The sequence below is a fragment of the Haemaphysalis longicornis genome, unplaced genomic scaffold (genome assembly GCF_048455015.1).
Source record: "Haemaphysalis longicornis isolate Haplotype H1 unplaced genomic scaffold, Haemaphysalis longicornis Haplotype H1 scaffold_10, whole genome shotgun sequence".
Taxonomy (NCBI): domain Eukaryota; kingdom Metazoa; phylum Arthropoda; class Arachnida; order Ixodida; family Ixodidae; genus Haemaphysalis; species Haemaphysalis longicornis.
Genome location: NW_027526204.1, coordinates 125,820,795 through 125,842,562, shown reverse-complemented (window position 1 = coordinate 125,842,562; position 21,768 = coordinate 125,820,795). Strand labels below are relative to the sequence as shown.

The following is a 21,768-nucleotide window of genomic DNA, read 5'->3' as shown; positions in this document are numbered from 1 at the left end:
GCCAAGATCTCACCAGAAGCTTTTTCCGTCAACTCGACCATTTTTTCTACAATGTGGCAGCAACTCTATTTGTAGCAGCATCGCATTTTATCCCTTTCTCCGCTTTTGTCTTTTCGTCTTTTGGCGGGAATGACTTCAACGGGCTTCTTCCTTCAGTATGCGTCCCTTTCTTCAATTTCATTTCTTCGTCTTACAGCGATAATTACGCCAGAAGGACAATAAAGAACAGCAGCGACAACAACAACCACAAAAACCACAAAAGCGGCGCATTTTTTTCCAGAACGTTGCCCTTAAGTCTTTCCCCTTAACATACGGCGGCCAGTGACGTATCGTATGGAAGTTTGACATGTTGATCGCATCGGAGGCTGACTACTGTGAAAGCTGACAGCGAAGAGTTGGTTGTCAACGGCCCACCAGTGTACTGCTGCAATTGTAGGTATAGACGATTTCTAGGCATCACAGAAAAAAATGTTTCACTGGCATAGATCTAGAGGCTTTTACCATACTTACATAACAAAGTGTTCATACCGCCTGTATGGCTGGACATCACTACGTTATCATGGCGTTAGCATGAAGTTGACGGCCAATTTAAGCGATGAACAGAGCGACTGTTGGGTTTTTCAACAAAGTGCTCTCGTGACAACTTGACGGGTTTCGGTCTCGGTAGAAATGAGAGAACTAAGATTCTTTCCCAAGATCTGGATTGGTGTATTATTTATTTCGATGACAAGCTTCTACGATATCGATGTAAACTATTCACCCAGAGCGATCTATCAGACTGCCAGTGCAGCTCTTGAGCTAGGCGAGGGGTACTTGTACTCGTGGGCCATAATACGTCTTCTCAAAGCCTTTCTGGTACCTGGCGACAGAGAGCTCGCAGTCTTGTGCCTTCTCAGTGAGTCCTGCAAAGGGAACGGGGCAAGGTAGCCATGCATCGTGAGGCATTGTAAAAAGTTCTTCAGGGTTCCTGCTAAGACATGCAGTTAAATCACAAGGGAAATCTTCTATGGTCTGACCTCTTAAAAAAAAACGGGGTTTCCTATTGTCTAGCTTGCTTTTGCAGTTTTCCCTGTCAATATTTTGATTACTAATTAACCTTCCGACAATAATTACCATCAGGCGCTGTAGATATTTGAGATAAATAAGAAAGCAGGGAAAATAACCAGGCAATGGAGGGAGCGATGAAAAGGCGAAAGGAATCAGTGAATATGCCAGCTTTGAAGCAGTCCCGAAATGTACCAGCTACGAGCGGTTTGCTTCGCTAAAAGTGAACCTTAGCTGGAGTGTAGCGGCTTTGCAGTCAATGCTGAGGAAAGGAAAACTAGTACAGACATGGCTGTTTATTTTAAAGCAGCCACGAAGTTTTAAATGAAACGTTGAACGATGCTGTTACCAAAGCTACGTCCTAGAGGGGACGAGTTACAATTTGCAATATGTACGTAAATTCCAAATAATTTATTGACAAAAAATCAGAATACATTTTAATTACTGCTTCAGGACGCATGCATATGCTTTAAAACTAAGGCAAATAAGAAATGAGAAGTAAAAATATATGACCAAAATAAATGTATTTATTTATTTATTTATTTATTTATTTATTTATTTATTTATTTATTTATTTATTTATTTATTTTATACTGCAGCCCTTTTTACTGCTATTGCAGGAGGGGACATATAACGGATAAAAACATACCCAGCTTTCTCGCTCAAAATTCCAACCTCTCAGGAACCTACCAAACCACTTCAGGAAAGTGATACTTGGTATGGGGCAAGACGTCAACGTGAAGATAAAAACTTTGGAAAGAATTTCCAGGATTTTGAATATAATGCATGTAATTCGCTGTCAAATCTTACTCCCCATACATTTCTATGGAATAGTTTCCATGGCTCAGGAACCTAGTCGCGGAATGTGCGAGACTTGAAACAATGCACAAATCAATTTTGCACGCCCAATATGAGCTGCGCGAAAAAAGGTTACATTTTGCTTAATAACTACAGCGTAAGCACTGTTGAAAGGGCTGCCATGAGCGGGAAAGCTGCACCGGAGCACGAACAAAAAGATGGGCGCAACGCACAGTTTCCTTGGTTTAGAATGGTACATAAGATGTACAATCAACAAAGGCAAGATCAAAGAAAGCTGGAGCACATAGAAATACGTATTGGTCATTCGTCTGATACTACACAAACAATTTGGTCATACGAAGCGTGCGTGTATCACCTTGTAGCCAGTTCCACAGCTCAACAGTCAAAAGAAAAAAAACTATATTGAAAGAAATCAGTTTTGGGTTGAAATAGCGCATGTTCGCTACTGGTGTGTATAGACGATGGTATTGCAAGCTGAAGATAACTTAGAAGTGAGGGCAAGCATAGTGAATTATTTAAGGTGTAGAGAAATTTTAAGCATTCTGAGTGGCGTCGTGCGGATAACGGAGTCATACCCAAAGGTGCTAAGCTGGATGAAGCCGAACAATCACGGTCATATCTGCGACAGATAAAACGAACGGCCCTTTTGTATTGATTCTATTATTGCGATGTCGCATGCTTTGTGAGGATTAAAAACGAAAGAACCGTATTCAAGTAAAAAGCGTACTTCAGTTTGGAAAGTTAGAAGCTTGGTTTCTTTTGGCGCTACACGGAGAACGCGGTTATAGGTGATGTCGAGGTGCTTGGATCATGAAATATTATGAGTGATATGAAGGCCGAGGTAAATCAGAAGAGTAAATCCTGCTTTTAGGGGAGACGCTTGGCGGAAAACCAGAAGATAAAGTCTGGGACGTGCAGAGGGAGCCACGAATTCTATTTAGATAACGATGATGATAATGCCAGCATGCGCGGGAGTCGGGGAGCTTCTTCTTTTACAACATCTTCCCCAGCGCCACAGAGTGAGTAAACTAGTTGTCCAATCACTGTAGTCCGCTTCACTGGCACAGTCACTTCTTAATTTCATCCAATTCCATATTGAGACAGCTTACTGTTCCAGCGATGTTTGAAGCGCCTTTCAGGTAGACAGTCTTGAGTACGGTTAGTCTCGCTGACAGCCATCACTGCCTTTTCGATGAAAGTACATTTTAGGTAAGAGCAAACAATTTTCTTCGAAATAACTTGAAACCGTTTATGATGGTTCTTGTGTTCATCATGCCTGCTTGGTTCATTGTCATTTTATGGTATTGTGTGTTTGCTGAACGGACGAGGTTTCTGACGATTCCAGGGTGCGTGTCTTTGGTGCGCCTAATCAAGAAGTTATATAGTCTCCTCAAATTTCCGCCTTCGTACATTCCCCAATACTTGGTGCGCTTACTCTGTTGGAATGTCAAATGGGCCAAGCGTATACGAAAATTCCTGCCTATTGCCCATGTCTTCTAATGAAGACCAAGGACTTGAGCCTGGTTATTGAGGCCTGTCTTCGCGGCTGCCGTGCGTTTGCTATGTGCAGACCGAAGAGCGTCAGAATTTGCGTACCCTGGAACTGCTTCAAGCCGAGGTCTGGTGAAAGTGGCTCGCGCTCCAGTTGGTCACTGCCATTCGGTCTCCTCTCTTAGAGTTTCTTACAAGTGAAATCAGGCTTCGCTGTTCGGAAATGGTCTGGTGAGGAATCGCGAGAACTGACTATCGGTAGTGGTCGTTGGGCGACGTAAGAACTGAATGATGCGAAGATCGATGTTCCAGCAGTTCCTTCGTAGATTTTTTTAAGAGTGAAGAGTCGGAGATGCCGGAAAATACATCAGTAGTACGCTAAGATTTTGTTTTGATTCCTTCTTTTAAAAGGCCTAGTTATCTAGTTCTGGTGTCGATTATGATCTCTTCCCCTTCAAAGCTCGTGAAAAATTATACTTTAAGACAGTCGGTGTATATGTAAGGTCCTTGTCCAATAATTTCAGCTTGACTTTGTGTTCTTGGAGGTGGTAAAGACGGCTTTTGAGTCCTATAGGTCGCTCGGCTGCGGGCAGTGCACGACGGAAATGACTTCGTCTAAACATTTCTGTATTAATGCACGGAGTGTCTGTCCTTTTATGGTAGAGACTTTCATCGCAAGGGGCTTCAAAACAATGTCCTCTTTTTCCGCGACAACCATCATTATTTCCCAAAGTGACGATGCGGCTCTCTATTCACTCACCGAGATTCCGCAGCGCGCTATGAGCTTCTGCTGTGGTCAACATTTCTTATGGGCCCTTCAGTATGTAGGCACATCCTTCGGCATCGGTCGGGTCTGTACCTTCTGTCGTTGTTAAACCCAAGGTAGGACACTTCCGAGTCGTCCAAGGGGTTCTGTTCCCGGGTTTCTTGCACCGATGTTGTGGAAAACCAGAAAAGAAGGGCCGGGCCGTCCAGAGGGATCCATGAATTCTATTTGAACAACGATGGTGATTTTTACAACACCAAGCACCTTAAGGGGTCTGGCTGTCGGCGTCTCCTGCCAGCGTTTGTCGTCGTCTCATGTAGTCACGGTATTAAAACACTGGTCCGGGACACTCGTTTTTCAATCGCGCTTGAACGCTTCATCTCTGTGGGCAAAAAATGCGTATTTAAAAACGCATAACATTTAAGGGCACCTGCAAACTACCTCGATTTTTCTCTGTCGGGGAGGGGGGTTGAAAACAATTTTAGCCCCCCCCCCCTCAAAAAAACATCCTGGCTGTGCACCTGGCATTATTACAGCACCACTCACCATAGATTTTCGTCCGGCATCTATTACCACTTGGAAGGCTTTGCTTGCGATGGATGTCAGGACCCGCACCACACTTCCACAAGATCTCCAAGTCTCCGTTGTCATTGCGATGGTCGCACTCCGTATGCGCGCCATCTTCCTGCCACGAAAGTGTTACCACGGGCGTCCCGAGAGAAGCTGAAATTCACAAAGAGAACGAGTTTTCTCCCAAGCCTTATAACTATTCCTTTGGCATAGCTGTGGATAGCCAGTAACTGTTGGCGCTCGGGATTAGAAAGGAGTTCATGTGACATCTGCCTGCAGGATGGGCCAGAGACTAGCGAGTAGAAGGACGCTATTAAGTGGGCTGGCTGCGACAATCGCCATAAGGCTCTTTTTGAACTTTGAGAAAAATGCTTGCGCTCTAGAAACCATTTTCGTAGACAAATATGAGATAACAAGAAGTGCGTAGCACGAGAAAACTCCCGATGGCTGATCGACCGCAGTGAACTGTCTGGTTGCGGCGAGGAACACGTGAAGGAGCAAAGTTTGTGGCGACTGTAGTGCAGACGACATGCTGCCTTCACTCTGCCATGGCTGGCTCGTAAAATATAGGCTGCACATAAAAGGCGTCTCATTTCTGTTTTTCCTTTATGTAACTTTGCCGTATTCGGCAAAGTTACATAAATGTAACTTTGCTAAACGTAACCATTTCACTTTACAATATTCGGGAAAATTTCATATTTGGCGCATCTGATCGTTATAATAATGTAAATGGAGGTTCAGTGGCCGACCGTTTTTTCGGACTCCAAAAATTTGGGCTTGCTGGATATTCCGGACTTTCTCGAGGATTCGCCTGTAGTCCCATTGGAATAATGACTGGCGTATTTTTCGGACTGCTGTTTTATTCAGACTATTTTTCTTTCCTCTCCAGGTCCGGAAATCGGTCGGGTACTGTAATTGGCCGAAGGGAATACAAAAATACCAAAAAATAGAAAAATAAAGAAAAACACAAACATAAAATTACCAAACAAAAACATAAAGTGCTTCCACTCAACGTGAAAGCTGTGGGAAGTGCAGAGCAGTGGTTCGCTGCAGGGGACGTGGCGCCCTTCTCCGCTCTTTGCTACCACACCTCACGTTTTATCCTCTCTGTGTTACTCCTCTTTTGATAAATTGAACAGAGATTTGTTCAATGCAATTCATTTTTCCCGCCTTCGCAGTGCTCGGTCACCTTCTCGTGGGACAGCTCGCTTCCTTTTCTTTATGATTTTTTTTTTTTGCCTGGAAATCCACGAGCAGGAGTTCTGTTTTTTGTTGTGCTTATTTACATCTCGCACGTGCTTGAGCGTTTCTGCGTCATTCTGGACGCGTACGTTTAAGTGCAGAGCACTTCAGCGGCTCGGATTTTCTCTGTAGCTCATCGTCATGCTATCTAGCCACCGCAGTCACGTGGCGTCACGCGCCCAAACAGGTGCTCCTAAAAGAAACCTTCTCGTCCCTCGACTCAGCGTTCCGGCCATGAGGTAATTGAACAAGATGTTTATAAGCGCAGAACCGTTCATAAATCTTGAAACCGCTGGCACTGGTCACACATTGTCCCCATTATTCATCGCAAAAAACCTGCAGGTAGATTTTCGGCAAAATATATGCAATTAGCTAGAAGTCCCTGCTTACATTTACCCGCCGCGGTGGCTCAGTGGCTAAGGCGTTGCGCTGCTGAGCACGAGGTCGCGGGTTCGATTCCCGGCCGTGGCGGCCGCTTTTCTGATGGAGGCGAAAAGCAAAAACGCCCGTGTGTACGAGATTTCGGCGCACGATAAAGATCCCCAGGTGGTCAAAATTAATCCGGAGCCCTCCACTACGGCGCGTTTCATCGCCTGAGTTGCGTCGGTGCGTTAAACCCCACAATCAATCAATCAACCTGCTTACATTTATACCCCTGTCACACGGGCTCTTTCAATCGCGATTGAGTCGATCCGGATCGAGCTCAATCGGGATCGGGCGCATGCTACACGGCAGTTTCAATCGCGATCGAGCTCGATACCGCTCGAACTCAATCTTGGTTTCCAAGCACGATCGAACGAAAGCGGGATACTCTCGCACCCGCTCAATAATGACACAGAACGTGACAATTTCAACTAACGCCACAAATTGTGCCAAATAATTTGACCCAAACAAGCGTGAGGCAATATTTCCATAGTTACGTATACCTACGACCGCGCGAAGTTACCAGACGCCGGCCGCAAGTTAAGGTCCCCTTACCGCAAGTACATTGTTAGCGCCATCTGGCGTACACGAGTGCAATCCGTGCAACTTCTCGATAGGGATAGAGACGTGCCGTGTAGCAGCGGCAGTGCGTCGAGCGCGCTCGAAAACTCGATCGCGATTCACTTCAATCGCGATTGAAAGTGCCCGTGTGACAGAATGGTCATTGGATTGGTTTTTACGATAGTAAGCAAAAAACGTGGTTGACGAACAAAAAACAATGAATTCAAAACAGCGCAGACAGGCTCCAGCACGTGCGAGATGAAAGCACGCACAAAGAGAACAGAACTCCCAGGTAGAACTAGAAACAAACGTTAAAGAAAAGGATGGGAGCTGTCCCAGGAGAAGGCGCGCCGGCACTGTTACGGCATGAAAATTGAATTACATTGAACAATCCTATGTTCAATTCACCAAAAGAAAAGTCAGACAGACAGGGTAAGAGCGTGAGGGGCGGTAGCTAAACGCGAAGAACGGTGCCACAGCCATTATACCGATTTACTGCTCTGCATTTCTGACAGCATTATCGCTGAGTGCAACTGCTTCAATTTGTCTTCTCGGCGGCCAGTTTTTTTGCTTCTTATCGTAAAAACCAGACCAACGAGCATTTTTAACTAAATGAACGCGGGGACTGTCGGTAATTACACATATTTTTCCTCAAATCTACCTGCAGTTTTCTTTGTGCTAAATAATGGAGACTTGCATGACCAGTACCAGCGCTTCCGGTAGTTTCGAACGGTTCTGCTTATATAAACCTCTTGCTCAGGTTAACTCTTGGCCGAAAGGCTGAATCGAGGGACAAGCGGGTGTCTTATCGAAGCCTGTGTTTGGGTTTGTGACGCCTCGGGACTGTTTGGTCGCGTGACGCCACGTGACTGTGCTGGCTAGGTCGCGTGACATTGGACGAGCTACGGCGACAAACCGGACCCTGAAAGTGCTCTGCACTAAAAATCTTCAACTGATACACCACCACTCCTTCCCAAAACAGAGGCAAGAGTAAAAATTCTCGAAAAGGAACGCGAAAACACGAAAAAAATGGGACAAACACCACAAGGACCCTACGCGTTATCTCTGCACAAAAATACATGACTGGCGAAGTTCAGAAATTGAATCTCTGTGATAGTGTAAATGTACGCAACTGGCAAAAACAAAACAGAGGAAGACTATCAAACAAAAAAGTACCGAAAGTATTTGGTTACTCAGAGCCAAATCCGGCTCCAAATAACTCACAACGAAGGCAAGCGAAGTGGGGAAGCTTGCATTAGCAAAACATTATTTGAATTTCTGCACATTCTAAACCACAATCTATATAATTACATTAATCGTGGACCGGGTCATGTCAACCCATTCTATATTTTGGTTAAAAAATCAGTTCCGCTACAGTGACAGTCTGTAAGCCTACAATTCATAATGAAAATTTAACCAGAGCGTCAAATGAAACGCCTGATACAGCAGTTTACGCGAAAATTTCATCAGTGAATAATACTTCTCTATGCTTTACACAAAAATGGAAGACACCGCAGCATTTATAAAGACTAATCGGTGCTAATGCATTAATGTCCCATTGAACGCCGCTCAGGGAGCCCCTGAATTCTGCGTGCTGATAGTAGTGTCTACGTGTTTTCGTGCGGCTATATTCCTAGTTCCTAGATTTGCGATTAAACTGGTACGGGAAACCTTTAATAGTTCCTTCATTATAGCATGTTTGCTGTAGACCGTAATTGCTTTTGGTCGCTGTTCCTTAGAATTCTTCTTGGTGACTTGCTTATCTGGGGGACGCCACCTAGATCGTGATTGATGCACACTCCTCCGCCTTACACGTGGCTCTGCGAATGCTCTGGCGTAGCCTACAGCCTTGTGGCCCTTTCCGTTTATTTTTGTATTTCCAAGTACGCGTTATAGAACGCTTTTTAGTCACGGGGTTTCAGAAAGAGACGGCTTGCGACGCCAAAACGGGATTTGTTCGCTCAATGGTCAAATAACTGAGTTACCATTAAAACGCATTTACATTAAAACATTTTGCAATTCTGAAATGGTGAACTTTTGACTAGAAGTTCCCTCGATAAGAAGGATAAAAGTCTCGTTCGAAGAACTCGTAAATTCTGCCACAGTAAAAATACATTGCGATGGTTCACGTTGCCCTGAATGATCATTGGGGACTTTGTTGCCAGGAAATTCAATATTTCTGAGAGTAATCTTTGGTAAAGTTACACAAAACAACCGCTAGTACGTGCCATTTACGCGAAGGTTACGCACAAGAAAGTAGCCTAGTCGGCAGGGGGAAATAAATAACCAACGGGAAGGGTAGAAAGGAAAGCAAACGGTACCTGTTTTGTGCGTGCTTGTACGCAGAACGTTTTCGTGTCCACAGTGATAACTGTTGCATCCGCGAATTGCCACACCGATTGCCTGGTTTTTCCGGTGATGGGTAAGCCGCAAGTATCCGCGTGTGAGGGCTGCCGTACTTGGGTACTCCAAGGTGGTGTCACAGTCAGCTGAGTCATTGCAGGTGACCCAGTCACCACCTCCATCTAACTTGTACTGCGCACAGTGGGATTGTTGCTTTATTAAACCATCACACGATTGAACCAATGCTCCCAGGAGCATGTTTCTCTATCTTTGTTTATTCAATTTAAAAAATAAACACATTTTATACAAAAATGCATAAAATCATTCGCGCCTCTACACTTTGCGAAGGAAGAGCTGGAAGCGCGGTCAAGGCAGGAGGACGGCGGCCGACGTGAAGAGGAGGAAGAAGAAGCGGGAAGCTATGGGCTGACACAGAATGACCACGGCTCCTTGAGAGAATGTCGCAGCTCCTCATATGATTGTGGTGTAGTTTGAGCGAGCTTTTAAGGAGCCCGAGGATGAGTTGGGAAACTCTTGTATACGGCTGCAATGTGTGGTTTAATTTACGTAACGCACCACTTCACTGTTTAGCATTTGTAGCTTGGGCCGTGTGCCTTAGTGTGCCTTAGCGATGCTCGGAATAACTGCTGGTAAATAACTGACAGCCACATTATTTTTCATGGTGCTGCGGCAACAACGTCCGCCCAGGTTCCCCGGTGTAGCGGCGCATGATGTGACTTCCGCGTAGATCATGAGAGATATCACCCTTCAACAATCACACTGTGGCCAGTCTCGGTGTCGAAAATGTAGTTTTAATTTCTCACATGATTAGTACATGATTATTCACGCTGAGATCATGTACGTTAACCTTGCAATCCACTAAATTTCCCCTGCGGTCTTCCGTGTGCACACGTCTCCACGGCTGATTCGAGGGTACGTGCACACTTGAGCGCAATTTTCCCGCGATAAAATGCGTGTAAATCGGCCGAGAGACGCGCAATATTGCACGCATTCTACAAGTCATTCTGGTAAGGTAATTTAGGCAACATTTATACCTCACCTATTTGAAGACAGAAAAAACATGGCAAGAAACAGGGCGCATTGCGCAACCATTTTAATTTAGCTGATTAAGTTCTTTGTTTTGGTGGTTGTTGAGTGCTCTATGTAAATACTGTTGCTAGTAAAGCTCTACAATGCTATTACCTGTAAGTGAGACACGCTGCTGTTGACACATGTCCAGGCAAACAGGCTGGTGCCGAAGCCGTCGTCAATATCTTCATGGTGGCTGACGGTGAGCAACGGTACTGCGTGTGATGATGATTTCATCCTCAATAACATAACGGTTTCGCCGGGAATTCCCGGAACGTCATCACTGAATGGTCAGCGATAAACTAACACGAATATCTCTACACCCACATTGCGTTTTGAAGTGTTCGACGCGAAGTGCTGGAAAATGCGGGACAGAAAATAAAAGTTTTGAAGAGCGTGGTATCTGCCCGCTGCCTTTCGCTAGTCGCCTAACAGCCTGGTGCCGGCTCGTCTTGCTGCGAAGTTCCGCTTGTGGTAATGGCCCGTGCGGGCATAAGGCCGGACCTTCCCTTATTTTTTTTCGGCTTAGGAAGTGCAACAAGCGAAATCTGAGCTCAAAAGTTCTCCAGCTGTCGGGAAGCTTCAGTCACCACGCATTATAATTGTTTGATGCTTTGAGACTATGTGCCAGATACTAACGGTTCGCTTGAACTAGATGTGATGGTAAAATCGAAATGAGGTCTCTCCGATCATTTTATGTGCTGGTAGACTTCATAGTTCTGCACGTGGCGCGTGGTCCCGTTATATAGCTGGATTTTTGTCAGTACGCTCCATGAACCAGTATAGAGAATTTAAGATGCCATATCCTTGAAACATTAAAACTGTACATTTCTCATGTATTACTATTACAAGAGCTGGTTGATCCTGTTCTCCCTAGGCTAGCTTTGTGGCCACTAATGGGGAAATTTCTCCAATGACTGAAGGCTTACGGAAACAAGTGCTAGTACATGCGGACATAGTCCGCCTTATACACACGGGCAGTTTTGCTTTCCGCCTCCATCAGAAAAGCGACGCCGCGGCCGGGAATCGAAACCAAGTACTTGGGCTCAGCAGTACGTCTTAGCCACTGAGCCACCGCAACGGGTCTCACTGCGTTTGTCGCAGGTTATTCTGGATGTGTCTTTTAAAATGAACAACAAAGGCCGAATTAACAGACTATCGTTTGACCCAAAATGTAGATATATAACAAGAATAGTTTAAATGCTAGCAATTATCAAAGGGAGGAGCTCACTTACCGTGGTCCCAGGTTTTAATCGATGCCCTGTCCGGTTGTCCTAGCCAGAGTTCCCCGTGAAGGGTTCGAAACTGTGGCGACACCACGATGTAGTAGGTGGTGCCTGGTTTCAATTCTTGCGCTGTGAATTTTCGCTCCGTGGTTCGAGTGACGAAACACGTGCCACCTTCATAGCTTTCTGTACAAAACTGCACCCGAAAGCCGTCGTAAAGACGCGCGTCGTACTGCGCAAATTGCCAGCCTATTTCGAATGAGCTCGGGCTCGTAGACTCAACCCTTGTTATTCGGGGCCTTGGGGCGCCTACGAAAAGATACAAAGAATGGAAAATAAGAATCGAGATGGTCGCAAATAGCGTTCACTGTAAAATACATTCGCCTCACCGGGACCATGTCCATTCACAGCCACTTGTGAGCGGCTGCATGTGTTGAGTATTCTTACGTGCCAGACATAAGTATGCATTGATACCCTGACTGGCAGAATAATCTTGACGGTACGTTAATTTGCCTGTAATCTGCTCAGCCAAGCTTTAAAGTAGTTCATTTAATAACAGTCTAGCGAATCCCTTGGGCACGTACTGTTGAATGTACCTAGGGAGCTTGGGCTGTGAGAAATTAAAGTACGGACATTTATATGCAACTACATGGGCGCAAAACAGTGTTGTCGCTGTTTTGTCGCCGATTGTCGCTGGTAGATGGCGTAGATGGGCCTAGTTGCTTTCACTTCTGTACCATTTAGGATGCAAAATCTCGTGGCATGTTGTTATCGACTCGCCCACGCATTCCTAATGTGTCTAATGCTCCAAAAGATAAAACGTTTTCCATGCGCCACCGTGGTGGCGTATAGTGGAGGCGTTCTGCTAGCTACGCATGCACGATGTCACGGGTTCGACTTTTCGCTTCATCCGCCAACAAATTTCATCCCTTGCCTACCGGAAGGTGGCGTGATGAACGTTGTGTTCACCGATTCACGGCACGCTTCTGCCGAGCAACCCTCTAGAATGGTAACGTAGTAGCACCAGGACTTCAGGCCGGTGACAGCAATGGTGTGCCTTGCAGAGATCTGTTGCGTTCCGTCGAACTTGTAGCTGCGGCTGTTGAAGGTGCTGCCTTCGGTCTGGAACAACACTCCTAAAAGTCAATCATTGCGACTGAAAGCACATATACAAATCTGAATTATATGCGCTTCTTTCTTTGACTTGCTACAGGCTTGCTACAAATAATGCGCTGCCATACGAGCAGGCTAGTTCACTCGGGCTGGGCGGGGCACTGCCTCAGACGCTATTGTTGCCACGTGATTTCTGTGCGTTGCGTGCGTCTGTGCGTCTGCGCTGGTTAAGTTGCATACGCATGGTAACCGTACACCAAGAGATACACGCTGAGGAGCGTGCATTACATTTTCACGCGCATTAAAATGTGCGCAGGAAGCGTGGCATGCTGTGAATATATACTCACCGAAGATTCAGCGACCGTCACCTGGAAAAGGTAGGAATAGGGGATAATATGCAACGCGGAAAGCATTCTTCCACGACATTGGTGCTATTTGCAATGGCGTATGTGGTTTGTCACGGCCTGAATGTAAAACCTAGATCAATGAAATATAATGATATGTGGGCAAGCTACCTGCTACAACATTGGGCCTCCATCGAACCGGGCTCTAGCACACCTTCATCGCCACCAAAGTCCATAAATCAAAGTAGAGCATGAAAGTACGTCAGCTTCTTGATATGTCACATTGTTTACTGAAATAAAAAATTTTCCGCCAATTGCAGCCCAAATTCTTACACAAGCCAGCCGTGTATGGATGTCAAATACTACATTCGTTATTCTATTTTTCTTTTTGAAGCCCGTACGCTACTATGGCTTATTAGTGTAAAACGTTGGGCTTCGTAATGCTGTGATGCTTTACAATTCATCAACCAAGCTCATAACATATGACATAACTATGCAAAGTTGATAAAACGATAACTTCGTTCTGAGAGGGTTTCTCTGTTCTAACTTTGTTCTGGCTGTCTGAAATCAGTGAAGTTGTGCTGCAGCAACTACCCAGACCCCGCAGCGGTTGTTTTTGAGGCCCAACAAGTTGTTGAAAGGAATGCCCAAATGGCCTATTTCGGTATATTACCGTGATGTATTCAGGCGTTTCCCAGTGGACACAGCAAAGTGACAGATTGTGCCACTCAGTGCATGCGTTGGAACATATATCTCCGCCCTACTGATACCGTCTTTAAACGAGTGGGACCGGCTTGTCTCGCACTGTAGACGTTCCCCTACTGGATAGGAATTGTGTTAACCGTAGCTCAAATCCGATGAGACGTCTCTTTTGAGCACGTACTTGTAAAAAAATTATTTTTTACCACACGTGCACATGTAATATATTTAAGTTGTCTCTATTCAATATAAATGGGATTTCGGGTATCCTTTCCGTTGGGCTAGTTACAGCTGCTGTTTCTTCTACGTTTTAGTGGTTTTTTTTACCGTTTATTTTGGTTTCTTCCGTGGTTTCGGCTATTTATGTTGAATATATTTTTTGTATATTATGGTGGTGCTATTCATGTTGAGCGGTGTTTGGTATATATTTTTTAGGTTGGGCGGTTTTGTCTAGCTTAGGTCGGATTAGGCTTTTTATATACGTTACTGAACGGCTGGCTATGCAAGCTTAGTTCGGTAACAACCGGACGAGGGGTACGTGTACACGTTTTAGTGTGATTTGTCATTGCCTGAAGAACGCCGGAGTTGCTATTTAAGAGCTAATGGATGGGGACAGTGCATTGTCATCTATGTTAATTAAGATGACAATAATACCATTTTTTAATATTGCAGCAGTTCCCATTGCGCTCGAAAGAAGGGAATCGGCTACGGACTTACCTTTTCTTATTCGCGAGTTTTGGGGTTTACTCAAAGGAAACCATATTGAATAGGCGACTCAAACAAAAAACGATTAAAATATTATGCGCATACTTGCCTTGAATACATCTGCTCGCTGCGAGGAACGCCATGAAAGGACAGCGCTGGTTGATTGAACGCTGTACACCGATATCTCGTAAGAATCTGTGAGGAGGTCATGTGTTATATTATTATTTGCTTCATATTGATTTTTCACAGAACCCCAAAACCACGTAATTAGTAATGGCTACTGCAATTCCATCCTAAAATCGCAGTATGGGGCTGACTTATACAGCTATTTTTTGCGAGAAATGATGTCATGCACGTGGCATTCAACAGATCGCACTTGTGAAACAGGGGATCGGGTTGCCGCTGCTCAGCTGTAGGCCGGGCGAATTAAACTTTGGGCTACATTAGTACAGACGTGACAAAAAATGTCTGTGGCTTAGGTCAGCTAATCCTGGATATGCAAAGCGAAAGTATGTATTAGTCTGGTGAAGTCTTGGTTTTGCTTGGATAACCTTTAATTTAGCTCTAATTATTATACAACTCTCCAAAGCCTGCCTTTGGCTACGGTTGTGGTCCCGTTGCTAGGGTTTTACGAGCCGATCGGCTCGCAGGGAGATATCCACAGGCTGGTCAGACACCGCTTACCGCCGACGGCTGAAAGCCTCCAGCTCCGCGCAATGGTCAGAGAAGCCGGCTCGGCCTCGCGCTCATTAATGGCCCAACTGGCAAGCACAGCGCATGAGCCAAGCCAGCAGTGGCGGCGGCCGCGGCGAACCCGCCGTCTGCGGTGCTCGGCCCGGCAAGTAACCTGATGTCTCACGTGACGGCGCAGTCACGTGACGGTGCAGCTGCGGTCAAATAAAAGTATAATCTACCGCTACAGAAAAACAGCTGGAAGATATTAGTAAAAATTTGCGTTATTAAAAATGCATCCGTTCGCGAAACTTTCGCTTTCGCCTTACGTTTTCGCATGGCTTCGATGCGCCCACTACACGTTGCGCTGCTGCTCGCTCCTCATGTTATGTATGGTGGGTTTTGCGATCTGTCTGTTGCCATGCTTGGTGGCTGCGTTCTTCCGCTCTCTTACTGTTTTACTGTGTTCTTCCGCTTTCTTACGCTCTTCGAATTATAAGGACAATGGCACGATCACTACGTCAAAGACTAAGGACACATACGATTGGTGGGCAGACACGATGACGTTTCATTACAGCGTGGCTATGCCAATCAGGCAGCAGTGTCTTGTGCGCCGCACAGGTGGCCGCCGAAAAGCACGCCGCATTGAGCAATTTCACGGGGGAGAAAAACACTGCGCCTGGTGAGGAGCATACACGACTCGGGAAAGAGCACTATTGGAAAGAGGCGGTAGAGAGAATTGTAAGGTGGGGCTGTAAGGATACTCCCCCCGTAGGTGACCATGCTTCATTGTGCAACACACAACGTGGAAAAGCCCTTACGAAGCGAATTGTTTCAACCCATTCCGTTAAAGGAGTACTTACAAAACATTTTCCTGTTACAATTTTTTCGCCAACATGGGTGCCTACCAGCCCAGTAATCATCAAATAGGACATTGCATGGTTGACCGCAGCATAAATAATTATTTAAAGCCTTGTTTATTTGTGTCAGTTGCGGTTTCGACAAAACGATCACTGAGGCGGCCTTATAACAGGACGGCACTGTTGACGTCACTGTTCTCGTCGTACCATGCGTCATTGCCCAAACTGTGACGTGATACATTAGGCGGAGCAACGAGCGCCAACAGCAGATAGCGGCTTCGGTACGTCACGGTAGCCCTGACGTCGACAGTTTGGAACAAGGCTTCATGGCGTGGCACTCAACGCGTCATGCTGATACGGGTGTCGAGAGGGTATCCCTTCTGAGCTTTCTCGACTGTGCAAATGCTAAAAATGTATTTAAAATACGTTATACTGAACGGTTCCTGGGAAACTTCATGGGAGATATCTCCTTATGCGAAAGAGGCTTTTAACATAGTTTTCTCAGTTTTTGAAGTTTTGTGTCAGTACTCCTGTGAAGTAGCCTTTACCTCCAAACACAAATGCGATTCTGGGGAGGTATTTGTTCACAGGCAGTATAGGCAGTCTTTATTAAAATATTGTTACTAGAGGGCCAAGAAGCGATCAGAGGACACGACACTATGGTTTTAGCGCCCGACAACGATGAAGCTGTGTGAGGGCGTGGGCTGCGCGAGGTCTCTCGTGGTTGATATTGTAAATTGATCGTTCTGATTTATCATGGTTAGTGTCGCCTTCGTTCTGGCGCCACGCAAAAATATGGAGGCCTTAGGACCTGTATCTGTATGCGTTACTATGCGTTACTGTATGCGTTAGGATCTGTATGCGTTACTATGAAAACCTTATCACAGATACTGAGGCCCCGAGTACAGACCACCGCGAGAGCCCACAGGATTGCACATATCGAGCTTCGCTGTAAAATGATGCGCCATCCCACTGTGTAGAGGTGGATATATGTCTTTCCAACCTTACCGAGCTGACAAAACTTTGAAAAAATGGACGAACTCAGCTCGACGATTGAATTTCTTTTTTTTATTTTTGCTACTGGGGTTGCAGTGGAGAAACTACTCCGGCGTGTACCGTAGCATGCGGGCCGTGCACTGTTTGGAAAATTAGCCGCGACAACGCCAATGACGCGGCGCCGTTCTCGCCTGCTCGGCCAACACATCTGTTCAGCCGCGGATGCCGTTTCGCGCCTCGGCAGACGCCCCCTTTAGCAGCAGCCAGCAAACATACGAACGAACGAAGAAACAAATGCACGAAAGCGTGCCCGCACAAACACCACACGCTATGGAATGATAGCGTTTCGAAGACACGTGGAGCCTCTGCATTGTGCTCCTGCGTGGGGAATCACTGCCAGCCCGGGGAGCCGGAGGAGTCTAGCCACACATGGGATTAAAGCGGGCAAAGACATGGGTGCAGTGTGTTTTGTTGACTGAGCAGACAAATACACGGAACCTTAGCCGTATACAGTCTCACTGCAAAACTAATGCGGGTGAAGGGGGGGGCGGAGACAAAGGATACAGAGTATAGTGCCGCGGACTTAAGCGGTCTTACGCCAAAGGCATTGTTGGGCGCTGCCATAGCCCAACAACGTGCATAGCACCATGTTGCGATACCTCAGCTTCAAAGGTGTCTTCTGTAGGCCAGTTTCCGCAACCTGGCGGATCGCCCGCGAGGCAACGCTGAACGAAACCACACCACGTTCGCCTTTTACAACGGTGGAGCAGGGGTTGACGGGGGTGCTCTTGGTTTTGTTTTGTGTGCCGTTTTTTAGCCGCATCTTTCCCTCACGACTTTAAGTCACTGCGAATTGCAAGTTTAGCCTTGTCTTCACGTACATTTTACATCCGTTGGGCCACGCCGACCGTGTTGTTCCCGCTGTTGACCAAATTTTATACAGCTGCAATCTATGTTGCCAAATTGGCCATAATTCACACTGCAGCTCTTTCTAGCTAAACGATGTGGTTAGCAATGCACGTAACTCCGCCACCCTCAGCGTCGTTGGGGTGGGGGCTAGCTGGTACTTATACATTTCAACTGCGGCGATTGGCTACAAAGGGTGAAGACCTCTGTGAATTACGCACGTATTGTGTATGTCCCGTCTGTTCCTCTTGGAAGTTTGTAACCAATCAGCGCAGTGGAAATGAACCTTCCACTGCCGACACACGTTGCGGTACTGGTGGCACAGCACAGGCAGTAAGTTATTCCGCTGGAGGCGAGACTCACCCAACGGCACGCTGACTTCTACTTCTAGCTCAGGGCCGTTGAGCGTGGCGCCTGAAGTGTCCGCACCAACGGCACTGACGTAGACGCGGTAGACCCAGCTACCTGGCAGCGGCAGCGTGGCGTTGAGCGAATTCTCTTCGGCGGACCAGTCCGCGTCGAGGGGCACGGTGAGCTCTCCACGTGGGCCTGGGCCCCGCCCCGTCGGTTCCCAGCGCACGTGGAACGCGAGGGCGTCGCTGTTCCAGAACGACGGACCCACGATGCTGAGCGCCACGTTGCGCTGCTGGGCGGAAAGTACGGACACCAGGGCGGGTCTTCCTGGCGCTGCGCAGGTCAGGAGGCGGGGTTCACAAAGTGGTTCACCACAGAATTTTCTCGCCCCTCTTCATACGCAACCTCCCTGATGCTTCGCATCCTCATCAGGGTTCCCCACGGGAAGATGGTGTAAGTTTTTTTTTTTTAGGGATAGCTCGGTTCTCTCGGCGAGAGTGCGCAGTGAACTCGCACACCATTGCATCTTAAGACAAAACGCATACGTATCTCGGCGTAGTGGCGCTGGGGGGGAGAACGGTCAGTGAACTCCCCTTGGAACGAACCAGCAATGATTAGACGGTTTCACTGAGCAACCGAACGAGGCCCTGGCTTGACCTTGGCTTTGTATTGGATTTTCTGGCTCTTTACCTTGTGTAAAGAGCCAGTACCCGTACCGCAAAGTTGGGGTGGTATATCGTATACCATTGCATGTGTCAAAGTCTACATAGGGCAGACGGGGTGCTGCATTAATTAATGACCTTGTGCGCCAGAATGACCTTCCCATAAAAAGCCAGTCTAGTGCCCACCTTCCCCTTCCCTGTGTGGCCTGTCCGTTCATGCCACTTTGACGATGCTAAGGTGCAGCGTACAAGCAACTACAGGGAGTGGTGTTTGATATCACAAGGAAAGGAGCAGGCTGTGTGCGCGACGCATCGACATTTCTGCTCTAACGAGGCATGCTTTATCTCGACTCTTAATTTCCTTAAACATTAGATTGTCCCGTGAGTGCCGCCGTTCTGTAATAATTACAATATTCACGCATGAGCAAAGAACCTGCTCCTATATGTGTCGTCTGTGCAATACTGCTTATCTAAGAAGTTACCTGCCTCGCCCATTGTGCGTTCCTCTATTCGCGAAGCGTGTGTTTTCCGCAAAGATGCATGCACCAACTTGCCGAACAACAGGTTCTACTTATTGCTATATACGGCTACAAAAACACGGTAAAATATTTAATATGAAGAAATTGCAACAAGCGCATGCTGAACCCCTCGAAGATTGCAGCGCCACCCTTCGTAAGCACTCACCCGAGGGAAGAGTCGTGACGGCCACGGAAGCAGCGCGCCCAACCTTGTACAAGCGTTGTGGTTTCCCGGTTTCGGTGTAGAACGGCCGCATAATCAGCGTGTACTGCGTCCACGGCTTGAGCCACTGCACTTGGTATGTGCGCAGGCGTCGCGACACTGTGTTCTGGAACGAGTGCGGCTCGGACCTTCCTGTCACAAAATAGCCGGCAAGCTCCAAAGATTGGTTTGGCATCTTCGTTGCGCCCTTAGACCAGGAGAGCACGAGAGACGTGTTCGTCACTTCGCTCGCCACAAGGGAAAAATCTCTTTCCAAATACGGTGCGGGGGCTGGAAGGGAGAGACATTACTATGAGTAGGCTAGTAGTGGGCCGAGGACAAAAAAAAATATGTGATCTCTGCAAGTTCAAAATTTTTGAACAGTGGTTGCCCCTTCCGCACACCGAGAGAAACCATTTCTTAAGCGGGAGATTTTGAATACAGCATGTTTTCACCTGCACCGGTACAGATAGTGAGAACGTTTTGCATATTCATCAACAAAGTTTGTGCAACAGTCAAGGGTCATGCTACTGAAAAGTTTCTCTCTAGTTAAACAAATAATAGAAGCGTTCCTAAAAGATGGTTAAAGTCTACAGTCTCGCTATTTATACTTTGCATATTGGGGTGGCGGCATTCGTTTATTTTGCGATGCACGACGATAATTAAGCGTAGTAATAGGCTGCGCCCCGCACCTGAACGCCCTAAAAGGTAGCGAATCACCGTTTAATAGCGAAAAAATGTCTAGAATTTGTGTTAGGAAACGTTTCTACATTCATTTTCGATTTCCCGAAACGATGGGCGCACGGGGCGAATTTATCAAAATGTACTGTATAATAAGGAATATGTAAAAGCCATCAATTCGTTTGCGAATGACTGAGAACATGGCATAAGTTCTCACCGCAAATGTCCCCGCTTTCATCAGAAAGGCCGCCGTCGCTGGCAGCGTCACCATCGCTCGTGCAATCAAGCACTCCGTCACACACCGATGTTGTCGGAATTCGCACGTCCCCAGGTTCGCAGGCAAAGTCCCTCTCGTCGTAGCTTGCGTCTGAAAGCGAGCAAATGACCCATTAGAGGGAAAATGTGCTTGGGCATTAGTATGGAATTGTCTAGCGAGGTTTCGCTCGCCCAGGATAGCTTTTTCTGATTGGAGCGTACTGGACTCATTCACCATCAGAAAATCCGCCAGTGCACGCATTATTAACCATGATATACAGGAAAATCTTCCATGCGCGTGCGCGAACTCACCTGTTTTAACCAGAGGAAGCAGGAGAAAAGCGAGCCAAACAGGCAGGACCATCGTGTTTCCAGTCCAGGCACTGCGTCTTCCCCGCCACGCTAGCGTGTGAGCGACTGCAGAAGATCGCTCTACCCGCCAGTATGTAATTCCAAGATAACGCTCAAGCAAAAACAGCAAACAGCGATGCTTTCCCAAAGTATAGCGAGAGTTTCCGCGACCTCTGGTTGCTTGTTCGTACTCTTTTGAGAGTGTGCGCGCGTTCGGATAACGATAAACCAGCAAAAACTGCGCGGGCCAGACGGGGTCACATAGAAACGTTATCGCACTCCAGCAGCTTCTTTCGAGACGTTGAGTGCAATTTTCCAGCTCCGCCGTACAGTGCGTATCTTTGCGCTTGTGATACGGAAAAGTAGCCCTGAGATAAGGCAAAGTTTGTGATATTTAGGATGCCCTCTAAGCGCCCTTTCCTTTGCATTTCAATCTGTGCTGGCATTAAGTGGCTTCTGATAACTCTAAAACATCTCTTGCGTTGAGTAGTAGACAGTACGTTGAGCTGCTTTCTATTTTCCATGCAGAAAGGTGCTGATCGAAGAGTCTGCTCCACGGTTTCCATAAAAGCTCGGAGAGCGGCGAGGAAAGGCCACAGCTCTCCGTGAAGCACTCTGTAGGGAGTTTATGGGAGAGCGCAAGAAATATTTCTGAAGCAATGTTGACAACAGCCTGTTGGTTGATTATTTGAAGACCTAAAACGGGCTAAAAGACGCTAACAGAGGAATACGGTAGTCAGGTTGCGTGTACGATGCCATAAATAACCATCACATTTGTGTTTGAGTACTGCATACGCGCCGCTCGCGTTTGAGGGCAGGGTGACGTTTTTCGATAAAATCAATTGTTAGTCCAGAATAACTCTCTCTACTATGCTT

General features: G+C 46.7%; 1 protein-coding gene across 1 annotated transcript; it reads right to left on the bottom strand.

Moving 5' to 3' along the window:
* Positions 1–695: 695 nt before the first annotated feature.
* On the bottom strand, positions 696–21,125 carry LOC144160082 (uncharacterized). The gene is made up of 12 exons (XM_077691691.1): positions 20,854–21,125; positions 20,504–20,653; positions 19,570–19,896; positions 18,233–18,556; positions 14,545–14,630; positions 13,035–13,118; positions 12,513–12,696; positions 11,584–11,883; positions 10,463–10,563; positions 9,238–9,451; positions 4,667–4,843; positions 696–902 (listed from the first exon to the last, which is right to left on the bottom strand). The coding sequence occupies exons 1-12, from the start codon at positions 20,903–20,905 to the stop codon at positions 799–801; spliced, it is 2,103 nt and encodes a 700-aa protein (XP_077547817.1). The 5' UTR covers positions 20,906–21,125; the 3' UTR covers positions 696–798.
* Between the last annotated feature and the right edge of the window lie 643 nt (positions 21,126–21,768).